A 20,054-nucleotide genomic window follows, 5' to 3' on the forward strand; every position below is an offset into this window, starting at 1 on the left:
GCATGCGACAGGCAGCAATGATGTTGTGGGCACTTTAAACAAACCCTGCGGCGTGGGTGTTGCTTCCATCTGGTGAAGATGGACACGAGAGTTTGTGACCTGGTGTTATGGGTTTGTGTGGCGGGGGTTTTTTTTTTGGTAGCCGGGGAGGGTCCGCAGGGCTGGCTCCTGTGAGAAGCTGCTGCAAGCTTCCCTGGCTCCGAGTCGGACCCACCGCTGGCCCAGGCTGACCCAGTCAGTGATGGTGGTAACACCTGGGGGACAACATACTTAAAAAGGGGAACCCGCAGTGACCCACGATCCTGCCTTTATATTTTTTCCTCCTCCCACTGTGGCCGGGGTGAGTGAGTGAGTAGTTGTGTGGTGCTTTGTTACCGGCTGGGCTTAAACCACGACACCTGGGGAAGGGAATGTCTCTTTTTTAGGTGTCTCTATTCGATGGATGTGCCTGAGAGAAACGCATGTTGTGATAAGGATGCTCAGGATTATGGGGCACAGCTGACAGAGGACAGAGCTCCGGTCTCTTCTTACACCTCTTTCATCACTGCAGTTGATGTTTCCAGGAATTTGTTATGTAGACAACCTTTGGCCAATCACGGAAATGTGACATCCTTTAGGATAAAATGCAGCAGCTGGCGAGCACTTCCCCTTCTCTCAGAGGTGTCTTTCTGCCTACACAGAAAACCCTTTTCACCTAAGATTTTCTCTCTCTGGGACACTTCCTCCCCATCTCAGCTACGGTAGCACCAGGGGAAGTCAGTGCTTCTGTGTTTCAGGTGCGTAACACAGCTTTGCTGCTGGAATATGTTCTTACAGAAGAGCTCCAGCAGCTTATTTGATCAATACTTCACTTTTGAAAAATCCCTAAATGCTTATTTACCCAATAGACCATGGCAGTTTCAAAGGCAGAGTCTCCACACTCAATAATCTCTTCTTTTTGGGGTGTGAAAAATTTTAAGTGAATTTTTTAAAGCTCATGGAAAGCACTGAGCTGAGAGCCACAGAGATCATATTCCTCTGTTTATCCTTCAGTACCTCATCCATATGATCCTCCAGCCTCTGAGCCAGCAAGGGGAAGTTTATGGGACTGCAGAAGAACTCAGCTTCCTTTTGCAGTCACGCTTGCTGCTCTTCGGGTCCCATCCATCCTTCTTGTTTGTAGGTACAGTTGTGAGGGGATGAACCTCAGTGACCACACACCTCAGGGATCTGATTTTCACCCCAGCTGCGTGGCTTGGTGTGCTAATGTTGATATTTGGAATTGTAATCCTGGAAGTTTTTTTGAGGGGGTGGAAATGATGTATGCAAACAGCAGATTTGGCTGACACAGCGATGGTGTTTGGGATGTGAAGACCTCCATAAATGGGAGCGTTTGTACTATCTCAGTCTGACATTCCGCACTGCTGCTGGACGTACTGTCCCTCTTCCCCGCCTGTATCAGACCCTTGGGGTCTAAACAAGGCGCTTGAAATATCGCTTAAGTTAAAATATCCAAACATAGAGAGTGTAAATATCCCACTGAAAAATATTGCCAGGTATCTGAGTCTGTTCCGCACCTCGCCTTGTTTATCTTGACATAGGGTGACTGTTTCTCCTGGCAGACGCTTGGAGCTGAAGTTGACACGAGCTGAGGGATACGGTGAAGCTGGTATCAGTACACCATCTGCCAGTAACATAGATTCATTAACCTGCTGGTGTTTCAGGCTGGATCCTTAATTGCATCTTCACTTGTAATGGTAGGAATGTCTTCTATGCAAGTGGCCAAGAAGCAAGTATGTTGTTTTGCTGAGGACGGTCTTGCATGCTTGATATCTATGTCATGTTTCTCTGGATAGTCAGTCTTGGGTTTTCCTTCATGGTGGCATGAACTGTTTCCCTCTGATAGCCCAGTGCTGCTTCCAGAGCAGAAATGCTGCTGCTGACCAGTCCCATGCCGGTACTAAGGCAACGTTTGTAGCAAAAGTGGGAACAAGAGTTTAAGAATAAGCCACGGGCTGAAAGGCATTTGCAGTTGCTGCTCACTAGCTCTGTGGCTGTGTCACAGAGTCAGCACACCCTGAAAGCTGTGGTCTGCGTCTCCAGGGTCTGCAGCAGCAAAGAAGAAAAGCAAACTTGCTGCCAATATTGCATAAATTCTGTAATATTGGGATCTAGAAAATTTTTAGGGATTCACTAAGCGACGTACATTGTACACATCTTTTGGCACACTAATCATTCAGAAAGTCGGGACTTAGAGGATGCTAAATTTATAAGCAACAATTACTTCTTACTAATAATCACCCAGCTCTGCTGAGCAAAAGGCCTGAAGACCGAGAAACCTGTTAGACTCTGTAAGAAAGGCAGCCTCCTCTTCAGGAAATTGCAAATTTTACGATGTGGAGGTACATGGTATAGACTGTTGGGAAGCCTCACACTCACAGTATAGCAGGAACATAAATACAGGCATAAAAAGTCTGTACTACATTAAGATTCTGCAGCACTCTGGAAACTTGACACCAGTCCTTGAACTGATGCTTAAACTGCAGACCTAAAAACCAAATGCCTGTACCAGTTCTAGTCAATTTGAGTAACTTTCCCCCCTGTTCTTACGTTCCTGAATTATGTTTGAATGAAAATCTCTTAGCATAGTGGGTGCAATTTCCCTGTAATTGGTAAAGTTACTGTAACTGCACTGTCATTTGTATATGGTGACATGTAATTGCATGGTAACCATTGCTGTGGTTGCACAAGTGAAAAGCAGTGTGCAATTATAATGTATTTCCAAATGCTGGCTCTTTATCCAGCTTCCATTATATCACAGAGCACCCTGGGGAAATGGTACTGGATATTTTTGTATGCCATTAGAATGCAAGCTAACCGCTGAAGAGTGGGTTGGTTGGTGATCTATGCTATCTTTGGTTGGTGGCCCAGGGTTCCCATCTTCTGTCCACAAAATTTCCCAGTGGCTTTGAATTGCAGATGACAAAGGTCTACAGACGTTGATGCTCACTGGGCAAGCCTGCAGCCTTTTCTTGACCCACTGTCAGGAATGCAAGTGATGGGTAGGGCAGTAACAGGCATCAAATTATGTGAATGATGTGGCATGAGATGAAAGTCAGAGGGGCTGTCTCCATCCTGCGTTAGGACCTCATAGCTAGACACAGGCAACGGGCTGAAACGGGATGACTCTGCCGAAGTTCACAGCACAGATCGTGGGGAGAAGTTCACGTGAACCAAAGTCCACTGATCTCGGAGGAGTCAGAAGAGAGACTCGGAGGCAGCATGGCCAGAAGCAGAGATACTGCGGGAGGTCAGAGGCAGAGCAGATCCAGCTTAGGGAAGGCAAGGTACTAATGCCAGGGGTAGGGCAAACCAGCATCTAAGCAGAAGTTCACCAAGCGTTGAAGCCCATGCTGATACCTGCAAGGGGACATGCACAGGCAAACAGGAGAAGCACAAGCCTTGGGTACCATGATGCTGCTGTTGGAGTTTAAAGACCCGTGGTTTGTGGGGAGATGGTTTCCATCATTTGCAGCTCTGCTGCGTGGGGATTTATGGTTCACCCCTGCACCAGGTGATCTAGACCCTAAATTTCCTAGCTTGTATCTCTTCAGGTACCATGGAGTTCCTGGTGACAGATTTTCCCAGGGCTACCATCTCTCTAGATTTTTAAATAACCTATTGAGTAGGGTACATGCCCACCCTCACTGAGTGCTTGCAGTCAGGAGGGAAAGAAGATCTTGCCATCAGGTGATGGAAAAGACCTTGGATATCTCCTTGCAAAGACTCAAATGCATATTACTGTTGATTTCTTATTGCTCTTGGCTCCCTGGCCCTGCTGGCAGCACAGACAGCCGTAATGTATGCATTCCCTCCATCGTCTGGTGCAGCCAAGCCTGAGATAACAAGAGTGAGAAGCCAAGTACCTGCCACCGTATGAAGGCAGGGCTGTTAGGTATTAACTGTAAATCAAAGGCAAGACTTGGCCGTTGGGACAGCCTTTATCCCCAGTGAGTCTGTGGAATTGCTTTGGAGCCTGCTGAGATACCTGGAAAAAGGCCCCAGTGCTTTGACTGGGGAGGAAGATTTCGCCAGAGTGAAAGCAAGGAGGAACGAGGGATGGCTAATCCTTTATCGAAGCTTGTCCCAAAATATGGATTAGGCTATATTTGATTATCAGGGGCTGTTTCAGAGGCAAATAGCTAAAGCAGATGTTTAAGGGACAACTGTAGTTTATTATGAGCACTGTTTGCACCGGCCCCCTAATATCTGGTGCTTCAGCCGTTCGTGCGATGCCAAAGTGCTCGCTTCTGCTGGGGAATCAGAAGAGGATGGGGAAAGAGGTGGTGTAATCGGAGCTCTAACCCTTCTGCTGAGTTTGGGGGTTTTGGGGGCTCACCGAATCCCTAGGGGACTGAGCCAGCACCAGCCTTGTAAAACCATCCTCTCCAGGAGGGCTTGGAAGTGTTAATTATTTATTTGATAGGCTTAATCCTGGAGGAGGCAAATGCCTGCCAGAATCCTCCTGTAAATCAGGCCCATTCTTTTGCACATCCTTCCGATTTCACTGGTGAATGTGACACTTGGCCACGGTGTCACGGCTGCAGATGAACCCCCTGGTTGCCGACGCAGGGAGCAGATCGCAGCCTCTCCCCAGCTGGCTCCCCCCTGCACATCAGCCCACGGTGGAGAGGCAGCTGGTGGGACTCGGCAGGGCATTTATGCCCTGGGAGCTGCCAATCATTCTCGCATGAAGATATTTCGGATATGTAGAGCACCTTATAAACCTGTGTTTAGCAGCTTCCCTGGGGCAGAGGGGTGGTGAGTAATATTCCCTCATCTGCAGGTGGGAACCCGGTGTGGGATGATGAACTGATTGACTCCAGTCCAGCATCTCAACCGCGAGGCCCCCCTTCCCTTCTGAGTTACTACGGACTGTGCCGTGTTTTTCTGGGTTAGAATTTAACTGCTCGGGATGCGAGAATCGCCGATCCTATTCCTGCCTCTTTAGATCTTCCCTCTGCCCCTCCCTGCTATCCCAGCCGCTTGCAAGCAGAGTGAATTCATGTCCTCACCTCCGCTTTCATTCTGGAAAGTCGTTAACGCGAAATTGCCAAGCAGAGAAGCTCCAGAGAGTTTAACGTGGCTACTTTATATTGCTGCTAGGAGTGTCTAGAATTGAAAATAAACCTGGACTTGCAACTCCTGACCCTTTCATCATAAATCCAAACTTCCATACGTGTTTCTCTTTGCTGAAGAAGACGACTGTATTTCTGCCTTTCCAAAGGTGTGTGTGCAGCTGAGAGCCACAGCCGCACAGAAGCCGGGTGATGTTTATTCGTAGGGTTTCACTTGCTGGCATTTTTTTTTTTTTTTTTTTGCAGACGATCCCCAGAGGAAATAACCCAAAAACGTTAAAATGAAAGTTGTTTTCATGTGGTGTGTGGCTTGCTGGCCTTACGCCTGTTCTTGGGGGACGGCTGCCCGCCTTTCTCCCGGGTCTGGCTGGGAGAGAGTTAATTATCGGAGGAAGCTGGGAGGGGGCACAGCCAGGACAGCTGACCCCAGTAGCCACGGGGCTAGTCCCTGCCGTATGACGTCATACCCAGCGCATCCAGGGGAGCGTCCGGGCTGATGTGGCAGCGGATCCGGGTGGTGAGCGGCTGCCTTGTGCATCACTCCTGGGGTACAGTCTTTTTATTAGTGCTGCCGTTACTGTGACCTCTCGCCTCGTGGTGTCCCGGTAAATTGTCCTTATCTCCACCCACCGTGTTCTACCTTTTTTTTTTTCTTTTCTCTTTTCTGATTCCCCTCCCCATACCCACTGAAGCACGGGGGGAGGATGAGCAGCCCCGTGGTGCTTTGTTGCCGGATGGTCTTAAACCACAACTTTTTTTTTTTTTCCCCTTTTGTGCCCAGTGTGGGGCACCCCCCCCGCCCGCTCCCCAGTTCTATAGTGAGCTATGTCATCACGGGGTATGGTATAGCCCCGTGGCTACTGGGGTCAGCTGTCCTGGCTGTGCCCCCTCCCAGCTTCCCGTGATAATTAACTCTATCCCAGCCGAAACCAGGACGACACTGCAAACCACAGCTCTGCAATTGCTCCTCCGGCACCCACGCAACTCTGTGTGTCTCAGAGGCTGGGGTGTGATGCGACGGTCCTAGATCTCATCTGAACTGTGTCATGTAAGAGAAAGTGCTGAGTTCACTCTTTAACCTCGCCCTGGTGCTTGGATCGCAGAATGGTTTGGGTTGGAAGGGACCTTAAAGATGATCTAGTTCCAACCCCCTGCCATGGGCAGGGACACCTTCCACCAGACCAGGTTGCTCCAAGCCCCATCCAACCTGGCCTTGAACACTGCCAGGGATGGGGCAGCCACAACCTCTCTGGGCAACCTGTGCCAGTGCCTCAGCACCCTCATCATAAAAAAATGTCTTCCTTATATCTAGTCTGAATCTACCCTCTTTTAGTTTAAAACCATCACCTATTGCAACAGGCATCTTTCTTACAAGCCCTTCTTATAAGGATGTCTTGTATAAATAATCTCAGGGAAATAAGATGAAATAAATGAGCTTGAATTTGGTTTTGTGTCTGTAAGGGGGAAACCTGTGATATCAGCCCCATTAAGGGTAGGTCTGAGTTCAGCTGGAGCTGGGCCCAGTCTGATGGAGGAGGAACTAACCTGTGGCAATGGGATTAATTAAGTCTTAACAGGCTGGAGATGTGCTGCAGATCAGCCACAGGTTATTGTGCTTGATGCTAGGATCTCTGGGTCTATATCCTCTTAGGGTTTCGCAGGAGGATGGGAGCTTACTCTGGCTATGTGAGCTCTGATATACATCTACAGCAATCATAGACTCTAGCTAACACGTCCTGGCTGTTGATAAAGTGTGTTACAGAGGGCTCGGTGCTATATGCTCACAGCCGCGCAGACTCAGACCTGCCTGGGGAGCGAACAGGAGTAGCTCGTATCTCCCTGCCAAGCAGCACAGGCAGCTCCTGCCTGAGGTTGGAGGTCCTGGGTTCTGCAGGAAGGCAGACCAGATGATTGCCCGGGTCCTTTCTGGCCTCCCAAGTGCTTCAGCTGGAGTGGTTGGTTTTGGCTGTGTTACACCGAGGAGGATGCCCCGGCCCGTGCCAGCTCTGCTTGATTGCTGTCGTTTTGCTGCTTGTCGGTGTAATTTCCTGTTGTCTAGGTGGAGCGTCGTACACTGCACCCTAGGTAAGATGTCTGCTGGCACTATTAAGCTTTTCATGCCCTTAGTGGTGAAAGCTGCTTCCCATTTCTTGTTTTCTTTTAAAACCACGGCAAAGCAGGACTTTCTTCCCTTGCTCCTCTTTCTGCTATTTGTAGAAGGTTTGGGAATTTCTTGCTTTCAGTCTGAAACGATTCTTCTCTCAGCCTGTCAGGCCATCAGTTTGAGTGAGACACATATACAGTTTTATTATAGCCTTGAAACACAGATCATGTTAATTTGACAGCTTAAGAGTTTCCAGTCAAACTGGGCCTGACTTCAAGACCTGCATTCTTTTCGGATCCTACATCTGTAGGACGACTCAGGTTAGAAGGGACTTCAAGAGGTCATATAGTCCAGCCTCCTGCTCAAAGCATGAGACATCTTAATGTTAGATGTTTAGGCTGAGTGAATCATCTGGAGTCCTTTTGCAATCAGCTGGCTCTATCAGAAGGTGGTCCAGTGCATTGCAGGTTTGGTTGGATGGCTCGTTCGCTGACTTACCTCCTTTCTTCTGTTGACTCTGGAGGTAGTTTAGATGACCGCTGTAGGCTACTTACTAAGATTTCACATGGCTAAAGCTAGGTGAGGTGGATCCCACACCAGGTGGTGTGTTGGGTGGTGAACTGGTGAACAGAAGGCTTGTCACGCTGCGTCAGACCGACACGCCGCTCCCCTCGTTGGCTCGTCTCTGACAGTCAATGTCTCGTGTCTCACAGAAAGATCTGGCTAGTGTCGCCGATTCAAACACGTTTGTACTCCCAGAGTAATCAAGCTGCATTTTTCCCATCCTGACCTGTGTAATGAAGCTGTAGGTGTTCTCATTATCCACAGAAACACTCAGCTTTCGCAAGTCATGCTGTCGGCAGGGGTGTCCTGCTTCTCTGAAGTGTGGTCGTCGGCTTGGTGGTACTAGACCTCAGATGAATTTGGCCTTTAGATCTGGGGTGCAGATTTATCTTAGACTTTGTTCTGGCATTGTAGACTAGCAACATCCTGGCTGCTGCTCATGGAGGCTGTTGATCTGATCTGTAATTGCTCTTTGAGCTGGTGTTTTAGCTCCAGAAGGGCAGTCCACAAACATTAACGACTCTTGCAGGCCAGAGCTCAGGCTAGCTCTTCCTTACTAATGGCTGTTTGAATTCCTCATAGCTTTTATGTGTTTATAAATACATTTAGGACACATTATTCTTCCATTCAGTAAAACCATCTGTAATTATTCCCTGTAATTGCTGGGTGAGGGTAAAATGAATCAACTATCAGGCTTTTACTGCTCGTGAACTCAAGTAAGGAGCAGCACGTATTGTAGCCATGCTTCTAGGAAGATGCGAGCTCAGACAAAGAAAATTGTCATGATCCTTTATTACTGGTATATGAAAACTAGGCAACCTTCCTGTACAATTAATTACTGCCTTTCTAGGCCTTGGTCCAGAAAATCTTAAGCAGATGCTTAACTTTGAATCCGTGAGTGGTCTTAATGAAGTTAATAAAGTCTAACTGCTTTGGCAATTGTGTACTGTGATATTTGGAGCTTCACCTTTATTTGACTTAATCTGTGGAGCGCTTCATATTGGGGACCTGTATTGGCCTCACCTGCTGTCCAGATGGTACCTTAAGGTAGAAGAGGTGTCTGTACTGTTCTGCTGCTCTGCTTCTGTCACTCCCTGAAGCCCAAAGAAATACCCTCAGAGATAACTAGACGCTATGTGCATTTGTACACAAGGATCCCAGTGGAGCATCTGTCTGATGACAAGTCTCTTGAGTTCAAATGCAATAGGTGTTAGAGCTTAGGCAGCAGCATTAACGAAGAGGGCCTTTTCTCTGGTGGTTAGGAGTTCATGGGTATCTCCAACAAGTGCTGGAAAGCTCCTATAATAGCTGTGAAACCTTCCCTCCTTTCCAAAGAACTTCAGTGAGTTACAGTACCCCAGTAAGATGGATAAATGCGGATAATGTCCATTTCATGGGGAAGAAATGGAGACCTGGGAGGATGAAGTGCCCAGGCCAAGCAGTGCGAGGGAAGGACCCAGGACTATATGATTAAACTAACACCAGGAGTGGGGGGTGAGTGCAGCCATGGTCTATCGCGTTTAATCCTTAGCATGGTTTCTACCGCAGCTTTGGCCTGGGCTGAGCAGCTCTCTCCCAGACAATGCCTGGCCGTGCCTTGGGGGACTGTGATTTCCAAGGTGTAGTGCGAGTGATGCTACAGCGTTTGGAGGTGGGAGGGGAGCGGTTATTTAGGTTTCATAGATGTGAGCCTTACTGTTGGGTCTCAGGGCCAGAGGGCAGGCCAGGGTCTATTTTATTTGCCAGTGCAGATTTAGCTCAGTGGTTCTTATTCTGGATCCCGTGGGAATGATGTGCATGCTTTTTTTTGACAGAACTAGATATGTTTAAGACATTTTCAGCAGACTTTGTCTTTGATTGCTAGGTCTTGACCGGTGAAACTGACTGGTAAAGCAGTAGGAAAAAGGCTTAAAGTAATGTATCCTGCTGGGCTGTCATTCAAGAGAAGCAAGTTTCCAGTTCTCCTTCTCTCTGTAACTCATCATGCAACTTTGGACAAATTTTTTCCACCTCTGTATTTCTCCAGTCCTGCCAGCATCGTTGATTTGTCAGCCTGCATAAATTATAGGCATGTTATGCAATGGTGTCCCTGCTTGGATGGATAATTCCCAAATGGCTAAAGAAGTGGCGGCTTCATTTTTTTTTACACTCTGTTTCTTTTTGTTTATAGCTGTTAACAATTGATGACAATTTCTGTGGCCTGGATATGAATGCCCCCTTGGGAGTATCATCCATGGTGCGAGGGCTCCCCATTTTCACCGAGGATGGAGACAGAATGACATCTGTGATTGCCTACGTCTACAAGAACCACTCCCTGGCTTTTGTGGGCACCAAGAGTGGGAAGCTCAAGAAGGTAAGACCTAATGTGGTTCTCTAACTCGGATTTTCATGTTCTTGTGGAGATTTGCAGTGTTGCATTGAATGTGAGCGCAGTCCTTATCCTAAGGTGCATCACCTATTTTGAGGACAGGAAATGTTTAGGTTAGCAAAAAAACTGTGTTTCACCCTTGAGGGATAGAGCTGATGTGAGAGAGGATAAAATCCTTCTTCCAAATTGTTGTTCATCAGCAAATGAATGTTTCTGAAGTCAAACCACAGACCCAGCCACAGACGGACTTCATGCAGTTTACATCCAACAGATTTTTTTTGTGTTCAGACCATCTCTAATTAAGTAGTTGATCACAGGGTATCTGTGCATGCTGGAGAAAAACTGACTGCAGCTGAAGTTTATTAAGAAACAGGATTCATGCTCTGGAGATCTTTCTTCAGAGCAATGTGACTGGACTGTGATTTGACCACGAGCCCAGCATGGGATTAGCGGTTGCTCTGTTTAGGTCAGGCTGGGTACTTGTACTGAAGGAAGAGCGTTTTCATCAAAAGCAAGCTGTGTCTTGAACGATAATGACCATTATGTTTATGGTTGACTCCACATAAACCCAAATACAATAAAGAGTGTATTTACGTTCCTCACTGTGCATTCTCACTAAAAATATGCCTGTTGCATGGCTGTAGCTCTGTAGTTTGCCATGTAAGGCAATAGTAGAGAGGCTTGAGAGGTGGAAGCTGGGAATCATCTACCTGTGGTTTTCTCAAGGCAAGAAGAGTTTTTAGAAGCGAGCTTCTCATGCTAATGACGGGCACCGCCTCTGTTGCAACTCCAGTGTGCCAGTCTGACAATGTTTGTCTGAATGCTCAGCCCAGGAGTGTTGCTAAATATCATATGTGCAAGGAGATTGCGGCTTTGCCATAATAATGGAGATGGGTGAGAAGCTGGGAAGGCAGGTGGGGCAGAGCCTTGGGGGTTGCATTGGGTGTTGATTCCTCTTTGAATTCCTTTTGCAAATAAAAACTTCCAAGTTGGGGAGAGGAAGGTGCTGTGAAAAGGTGACCCACTACGGCTTGTGTATAGGATGGAGAGAGCAGACAAGGGGAAGGGAGTAGTTTGTTGACGGATGCTTGAGGAAGGTCTGAAATCTTTGGTTTTGTTTCTCTACCTGTTTCTTCACTTAAAAAGAAAATCAAGGTTGTAAATTCAGATGGCGTTGCCCCTATGCTCAGGGAGGTCTGCAAGGGGAACAGGATCCTGCCCGCTGGCAAATGTCTCTGGCTTTGTTCAACAGAGGAAAGGCTGCTGATGGTTTTGAAAAGAGAATTTTTTTTTTTTTTTTTAACAGTCTATTCAGGCATGTGGAAAAGGAGCCAAATTGTTTTTTAAACAGTTGTAATAAAAATAATCTCCTCCCCTGACTAATTAGGTTTTTCTTCCCTGTCATCTGTGATATCATAATAAACTGTTTAGTTCTCTAGTCAGTCTCTTGGGGGGGGAAAATGGGGTAGCTGAGATCTGAATGGTAAATATCCAAAAGACCTAAGCAGTTAAGAATGACTGCTGCTTCCCTGCACTCGCAAGCTTTTGTTTTTTCTTTTGGCTTCAGGAGAAGCAAACTCAGACACAGCTCTGTCTTTGCCTTTACAGGTCACATTGCAGAATCCAAGATCTGATTCCTTTTAATAGGGGAAAATAGGAGAGAAAGCTTTTGGTGTCTTACGGAGTGTGGTAGAGAGTTGGGACAGCCTTATAGGGTAAAGAATGAGAAGAAGGGAGCTGAACTGGCTGATGTAATTTGAGAAAGCTTAATTTTATTCCCTTTTTCCTAATGTGCTGAATATTCTGCCTGTGGTAGTTACTGCATTGGGTCCGTGTGTCGGAGCAAAGCTGGAGTCTCGGGCTGAGCTCTTCCTTGGCTGAATAAGTCTCCACCAGGGAGGCAGAATGCAAAGAAAAATGGGGCTCCCCTGAACAAGTGTGGTTGTTTTGGGCCAGTTGATCCAAGCTCCTGGAAACTTTCAGTTCCTGCAGGTTCAGCCCCATCCTTGCTGTGACTTCTGCAGTCACTGACTCTCCTCCACACACTGCCTTCCTCCAAGGCTCCTGAGGTTTATCCGAGCTCAGGACACCAGCCTCTTTTCCCCTCTGGGTGCCACACAAGGCCAGGTTGGCACTCAGGATTTTCACTTGACATTCCTTGGCCCCTGCCAAGACTTCATGGGCCTTTTGAAGCTTTGTTTTCCATCTTGGCTCATCAGTCAGGTGCTTTTTGAATAGGAAGCACTGCATTGGTATTACGACTCCACCATAATCCATTATGTTAGCATGAAGTTTGATTTATGTTTAAAAAAAAATGCCTACGGGTAAATTGGAATAACCTCTGTAGGATTAGATGAAACTCCATGTACCAGTGGACAAAGCCCAGGAGCTGTCTTTTTCTCTTTTTTTTCTTTTTTTTTCTGCTTGCTGGGTACTACCATGCATGGTACGTACTGCTGTTTCTCCTGGTGCGGTGCAGCTACTCGGTCAAGCTACAGTGAAGTATTTTGGATAGCATGAAGAGAGGAATTAGGAGATTATCTTCAAGATAGCAGGATCTACTCAGTTGTTGGACAACTCGCTGCAAGTAATTACAAGATGGTTTTGGAGAAACTTATTTTTCCTGTAGTTTCAGTTTTTTTCTCCGTGTGTGTATTTTTATATGAAAGTGGCAGACTGTATATCAGATTTTGGTGTATGCAATCCGTGAATACTCTGCAAAATACCCACAGTCATAAAGCACTATCTGTTAGTTGATATACAAATGTCACATATGTCAAAGGAATTTATCCGGTGGCACACATGACTGAAGTAAAATATTGTGCTTTACAGGAACATATCATTAAAAATGAAAACTAGCAGCATATCAGGAATCTGCCCATGTAACCAAGACAACAAAGACAGAAACAAAAGGAAAAACCGAGACAGAGATAGGGTAGGAAAAGAGTGAGTGAAACAGAATGACAGGGTTGGCCCCAGCTATTTCACTGCCCCCGGCAAAATACATTTTGCAACCTTCGCTCATTCACATAGCTACATGTGCAGACCAACGGGAAGGCACTGAATAATGTGCTGTAGAAATATGCCCTCCAGTTCTGCTGGCTTGTCCACAGCACAGCCTGGCCCTGCAGAATGAAAATATAAATAGGATAAAAATGCAGAGCCTGTCCGAGTCTCATGTATAGGAACCAGTGCCCTTGGATTACAGGCCTGATGGGTGCTGATGGCGCCTTGGGGGATGGAGAAGGGTGGCCCAGGGATGAGTGGGTTGGGAGACAGCGGGGTTCAGTTCTTTCCTCTACCAGAAACTTCTGGTGTGCCTCCGTACCTCATTTTCTCTCCTGCAAAGGGCAGGAAATATTTTGCTTGCTCAAAGTAGTGCTGGAGAAAATTAATGCCCTAAAGGTTGTGAGGTGTGTGATCATATCAAACAGCTAAACTAGACAAATTGGATGGGATGGAAAACCAGCTCCGGACCACTTGTGGGCATTAAAGATCCTGCGGTACTTTTTAATGAGAATACTTCATCTTGCAGTGCTTTGGTCAGATCCCAGTATCTGTAATTACCTCCTGTGCTGGCTGGCCCGTGGTGTTCCCTGTCCTTCCGTACGGGGCTGGTAAGCGATGCCGCAGCTTTAGTACGCTCCAGGGTGCCTGGTGGGCTTCACTGGCAGAGTGAGCTCCCACGAACATCGGGAAGTGCCTTCGAACAAAACCTGCGGCTGAAAGGCAAGCAGCACCCCTATGAATTTTTAGTGATTGTTTTCAGGAGATAGGAAAGCCTCACTTGAGTTTAATGAATGTCTGTTTTGTCTCGCTACAAACAGTAAACCATGAGAAAAGGGAGTTATTCTGGGGTATGGGCTTCCTGCGAACCACTTTGCTGTAAAACAGCCAGGTGCTGAAATCTGCTGGCTTTTTTTTTTTTTTTCCTTTGCACGCTTTCTCATTACATCCTTAGCTCTTCATTCTGGTGGCAGGAGAAGGCTAGAGATGTACCCATGGAGATGCTTTGCACAGTTTAGTATGCTTGTTTTGGATTTTTTTCTAGCGTGTCTGGCCAAATTATGTGCCACTAATACCTGTCATCACTAAGGGAGCGTAGCAGTATTCAGTATTCCTTCCCTAGGCATCTAATTTATGGGTCATTGCTTTTGTGCAGATAGTTTCCAGTCAAAGAAATACAACTTACCTGCAATTGTTCTGTGTGTAGATGCAGGTATAAAGGGTGATGTGAGTTTACAGATGTCAACCTGGGAGCAGCCCCAGGAATTGCACTTCTAACCAAACAAAGGTCTTTGTCCATTTTGAAATGTTTATTTGAAAATGGAGTAGTAGTAATTTACATTTATTTGAAATTTCCCCGTAAGAAATATTTTTTTTTTATTCCATCAGAATATTTCATTCAAAGCCTTTTCTATGCTAAATTCCTTGCAGAGAAAGAAATTTGGCTTAAAACTCAATTCTTTCACTCTGTGGCCTGTATTTCATTTTTCATAAAATCCCATCAGTTTGAGGTCTTTGAAGGGCTTTTTAGGTTTGGACTGCCATTTGGGGTAAAGGTTTTCATTCAGATCAGACAGCTCTGAAAACTGGCCAGCACTTCCCATCAGGTATCACCTCTATTTAGTAGAAAATTCTCCGTATCGACCAGTTTCATGAACCACCCTCTGGATTATCCTGAACCCTTGAGACCCTGCTTTCTTTGGAACCAGAGACAAAACACCGCGGGGAGATTTTTAGATCTGAGAGCTGGGATTTACAGTTCTCATTTTGGCCCATCTCACAGTTGCGCTGGGGAAGGCTGGCTTTCTTGGTTAGACAATTGGATTGGAAAGTACATGCAAGTCCGAGCTCCTGCTGGTTTCTGGCCGCGGAGCTGTGGCTCCCCGGTCCCATCAGCCGGCTGACAGCTCGCCCGGTTGGATGCTACAGCGCTGCTTACAGCTCGCCTGCCTCAGGAGAGGGAGTGGGAATCGCTGACAGCGATTGAAGGAGTCAGCCTGCGGCTTGGAGAAGATGCACCTTGGTCTACAGTAGCGTCGGGGCTGCTTCGGGAAGGTAACCCTGAAGGACGCCCAAACCTGCAGCCCTATTATCGTCGCTGATTGCGCTGATGGGTCCTCTTGCGACAGTCGTTGCCCCCTCGCGTGTGGGGCGAGATCCCTTCCCAGAGCAGGGTTCCTTCTGTTTGGCAGGAGAGAGGAGCTGAATCCTGGTGGGACTGGCAGCATGTCAGGTCCTTCCACAAAGCTGGTTTGCTCTCAAGTGCCGTGAGTGGGCAACAGAGGAATAAAATGGAGCTTTTCATGAAAAAAGAATAAATTTGAGCAAGGTAAAAGACTGCAAGAGATGGGCAGAGACCCACAGGTGGCAGAGGTCTGAGCAGGTTGGTGGTACTGCGATGTACCCACATGGAGAGGAGTGTCTTCCTTTTCTCCTCCGATACCTAACCTCCCATCCAAGGAGCTAGAGCTAATGAGAGAGCCCTGGGTTTGCCGTGCACAGGTTTGCAGTCTCACGATAACTGCAGGCAAAGACAGAGATCCTTACTGTCTCTCCAGGCGAGAGGGTTTCTGAATACACACAAGACAAGAAACCCTGCTCAGTTTTGATATTCCCTGGAGGGTATTCTGCTGCTGACAGCTCTGTGCAAATGTCAGCAGGGAAACTCAGCTTCCTTCTCCTTCCCTCTGCTGCTTTGAAAGAGTCAGGGTTTTTTAAGATTGTGTTTTTTCCCCACCTGTTTGGCAAGTGGACTTGACTGCTCTGAAAACATGCTGTAGAGGGTCTGGCTCCTGCTGGGAAGCTGGTTTCTGCAAGAGGGGTTTGTTCGCCCTGGTCTCTGCTCACAGCTTCCTAAATCAGCAGGAGTCCAAGTGCTTCACTCGCTTGTGATGGAGCGATACCGCTTCCCATCTGTATTTGACGTCTGTGAAGGCTGCAGTTGCCTGTGTCCTACATTGATATACGGTCCGTCTTTGAGAAGTTGTTGCCAGCTTAGATGTCTGAAGAGTAGTTCGGTTTTCTGGCCGTAGCATTCGGAAAGCTGTGATTTTGGTGGCTGTGGTGTACTTGGCACTTGATGCTCATGTTGGGTGTACAAGCAGGCAGCCCTGAAAGGGGTGGTGATGGGAATTTGTGTGGACATTGGGCAGTGACACCCATTTGTACTGGGCCATGTAAAGCTCATTGGCTGGCAATACTGGAGTCCAACATGACCTAAAAGTGTTGGGTGATCAGATCCTATCTCCACGGGTGAAATCAAAGATGCAGGACTTGTGCATCCCGGTCGTAGGCTGCTGTTCTGTGCTTTCTCTCTTCCCCGCTGCTCTGAAGTCTTGTGGGTGGCTGGGCATCTTTCTGTTGCACTTCACCTTTCACCGCCTAGAGGTCAAATTAGGTGGGAAGCAGGTTCCCTTATGAGTCTGTTCATCCCAGAGCTGCAGTCTGTTGGGAGGATTTGGCTGAAGAGCAGGGCTGCCATCCAGAGGGACCTAGACAGGGTGGAGCAATGGGGTTGACAGGAACTCGTTTAAGAAGTGTGAAGTCTTGCACCTGGAAAAAAGTGACCTCTTGCACAATCCAGGCTGAGGACTGCCTGGCTGGGGAGCAGCTCTCCTGAAAAGGAGCTTGGGGATCCTGGTAGACAGTAAGTTGCACATGAGCCATCAGTGTGCCTGTGCAGCAAAAGAGGCCAGCAACATCCTCAGCTGTACAAATAGGGTCACTGTTAGTAGATTGAGGGGAAGGTGATCATCTTGAACTCAACTGCTAGACCATATCTAGGTACTGTGACCAGTTTTAGGCCCCTCAGTACAAAAAAGATGTTGGTCAACCAGAGCAAGTTCAGCAGAGGGTGAAGAGCTTGGCCAGGAGCTGGAGAACCTGCCCTGAGAGGAGAGGATGAGAAAATTATCTTATTCAAGCTAAGGAAAAGAAAACTTGGAGGGACCTAACAGCGGCAAGGGGGTTATTGAGAAGGTGGAGACAGGCTCTTCACACTGGTGAGTGGTGGGAGGATGTGAGACAGCAGGCATAAGTTGACATGAGGGCACTTCCAACTGGATAGAAGGAAAAGCTTTTTCCCATGAGGACAGGCAAGCATTGAAGCAGGTTGCCCACAGAGGTTGTGCGGTTTCCATCCCTGGAGATTTTCAAGGCCTGAATGGACAAAACGATCTGGTCTGATCTCACAGCTGACGCTGCTTTGAACAGGAGGTTGGACTAAAGACCTCCTGAGGTCCCTTCCAGCTTGGGATACCCCATGATCCATCCTCTGCTGCAAAATCCAGGGCCCTAAACCCCATCAGAGGGCCTGTATCCAGGCTTTGCTGCTGAACTGGTGCAGCTGACACTTGTTTTAAATACTTAAAAGTACCCACTAATTGCTCTGTCACTGCAGGCGGGTGCTCAGCCTCTGATACCCCTCACTCCCATCGCTTTGGGACTTCCAGCTACAACTTGTCAGTGTAGCACACTGCAGTGTTAGCTGGCTGCAGTATCTAACTGCAGTAGGAAAACTCCCTTTTTTTTCTGCTAGGAAGGTTGCTGTTCCCAGCAAGAGTTAGAGCCTGCTTTTTTGGTAGAGAGCAATTAATTTTCCATGTCTCTCCCTCAAGTACTCCTCTCTGCTTTCTGACTACTCAGCAATCTCCGTGCTGGTGTGCAGGGTTTGGCCGAGTTGTATTTTTGCTGGGTGCCTTGCATACATGTGTTGAGTGCTGTTCTTTTTTTGGACGTTCTGGTTTAACAGTGCCTCAGAGTGTTGTCTGAGATGGGATCTTGTGATCGTGCAATGAGATTTGCAAATGACTGTTTAATCCCTCCAGATTCTGCATCAGTGGTGCTGCACCGTGCCTCTTTGTTTCTGACTCCAGGAGAAGCAATGGGCTCCAGCGGACCCATTGCAGCAGGGAAGGCAGCAGGTTGTACCGTCATCTCTTCAAACTCTTCCTCTAAGAAGCTGCAGCTTCAATTTGACAGGCTTCCAGTCCCAAAGCAGCTGAGCTGGATATCCCTCCAGTGGGCTGAGGACACATGCTGTGCAGGCAAGGGGGATGTTAGCGACAAAAGCAGATGCAAAGGGACAGAGAAGACTGTCCTGCTGCAGGTTACCTTGCTGAGATCCGTGGGACCTGCAGCCTCCCAGGGGACAGTTTGCAGCGATGCTGGTTGTCACTTGCCTTGTCGTGGCTGGTGATTTTCTGCATGGTGTCAGTCGCTCTGTGCAAGATGTGGAGTGTTCAGGCTGCAGTAGCTGGCGTGGCTGTGCTGTTGATGGAAACCATGCAGGGTTGGGATATAAGGAAAAGCAGGTATGTCCTCGTCGTCCCCCCCCCGCCCCCCCCCCCCCCCCCCGGTCTAGGTACTTCTGTTTGTCCCTCTGTTCTCCGAGAAGTGCTCTGCATGGGACATTAGGTGATCAGCTTTAGTCTTCACCTGCTACTTCTGCTCTCCAGGGTGACAAAGAGGTTATTTAACTCCCCATACACTCCATATAATGCCCGGAGAGATGCCCAGCCAAAATGACTCTTGTCATTCCTTCCTCCTCTCTATCCCCTTCTCTTTTGACTGGGATAATGACTTTTCAGGGAGCCCTTGAAGTGCCTCTTGCATCTGCCTTTGATTTGAATGCCTCTTGCCTGCTGACCCTTCTTACGGGAAGTCGGCTTAAGTGCGATCCTCCTAATTAGTTTTGCTTTAATTTAATCTTTTGAAATAATTTTATCAAAAAGAGGAAACCTTCTACTCAGTCCCTCATTTTATCGGCTTGTTTTCATGCACGGTCTCTGGGTTTATTTCTCTATTTCCCTTGTCTCTAGATAGGACATCATTTGCATATTTGATTAAGCTCCATATGTTATCAGGGAGCCAGTTGAAAGAACAGCAAGTCCCTGATAAGGCACTGTGCATCCATCTCTTCCTTTCACCATCCTCCACTCTTATCCCCCTCACCATCCTGCAGCCTGTGTCCAAAATCACCTCTGCAGCCTGTCTCACCTCCTCCTTCTCCCTTTGGCCAGATGACCGATCTCTGGTTTGGCCGCAGATAGGCATTGATGTAGACATCACGGTTTGACAGCTCGTGTGTTTAGGAAGGAAGCAGAAAGGGTGCAGAGGATGGGAAGCGAGTGCTGGTGAAGGTGTAAACCATGACAACGAGGTCCAGATTCAGTTCCCTGCTCTCTCCGAAGCCCTTTACAGGATCCTGTTGTGCCTGTAGGGTATGTGTTGCATGAAAGCTGCTTGTTCCCACTGTTCACTCATTCCGTTGTCCAAGGCTTTGTTGAGTCTCAGCTGGACTATTTGCTGCACGTATTTGCTGCAGTCTGGACTGACACCTTTAGCTCATCTCCCAGGTGCTAGAAATGACTGCTGTGCAAAGACAACAGGGTAGGGTCGGAGTGGCTGAAAACGGAATAGCCATGGACGAAGAATTTTGAAATGTGTTTTAAAATGTGCATACGTATATGGGTGTGCATGTAACACATGTTGCTTAAAAGTTTAAACTCATGCCTTCCAGGCTTTGTTCTCTGGCTATTGCTCTGTGAAAACAATTTGCCTTAAATAGTTTCCCCAGCCCACCTCTAGGAACCCTTTAATTTGAAATAAGTTGTGGATACCCCTGAGGAAATGTAGGGAAATGCTTAGTTTCTCAGTAATTTTCTCCCCCCCACCACTGATGTTTGAGCTGGGGGAGAGGCTTTGCTCAGTTTGTGACCATAGCTGGGCATCTCTGGAGGTGATGGGAGGCCCAAGTCCTGGCCTGCCAAAGGCAGGGTGGGTTCATAACAGCAAACAAAAGTAGTGTAATTAGCCATGCTGATGGAGTTGGAGAAGGGACCGCAGCTTGTGTAAGGCGGCCTTGGTTTTCAAAAAGAGCTTTCCCCTCAACTGA

The 20,054-nt window shown here is 47.5% G+C and overlaps 1 protein-coding gene across 2 annotated transcripts in view; it reads left to right on the forward strand.

Moving 5' to 3' along the window:
- Positions 1-20,054, forward strand: part of PLXNA4 (plexin A4) — a 455,411-nt gene that overhangs the window by 42,294 nt on the left and 393,063 nt on the right. For both annotated transcript variants that reach the window (XM_069801537.1, XM_069801538.1), the window contains exon 3: positions 9,956-10,138. In XM_069801537.1, coding sequence (XP_069657638.1) covers positions 9,956-10,138 — 183 coding nt within the window. The remainder of the gene's footprint in view (positions 1-9,955; positions 10,139-20,054) is intronic.

Source organism: Haliaeetus albicilla, chromosome 14 (assembly GCF_947461875.1).
Source record: "Haliaeetus albicilla chromosome 14, bHalAlb1.1, whole genome shotgun sequence".
NCBI classification, from domain to species: Eukaryota; Metazoa; Chordata; class Aves; order Accipitriformes; family Accipitridae; genus Haliaeetus; species Haliaeetus albicilla.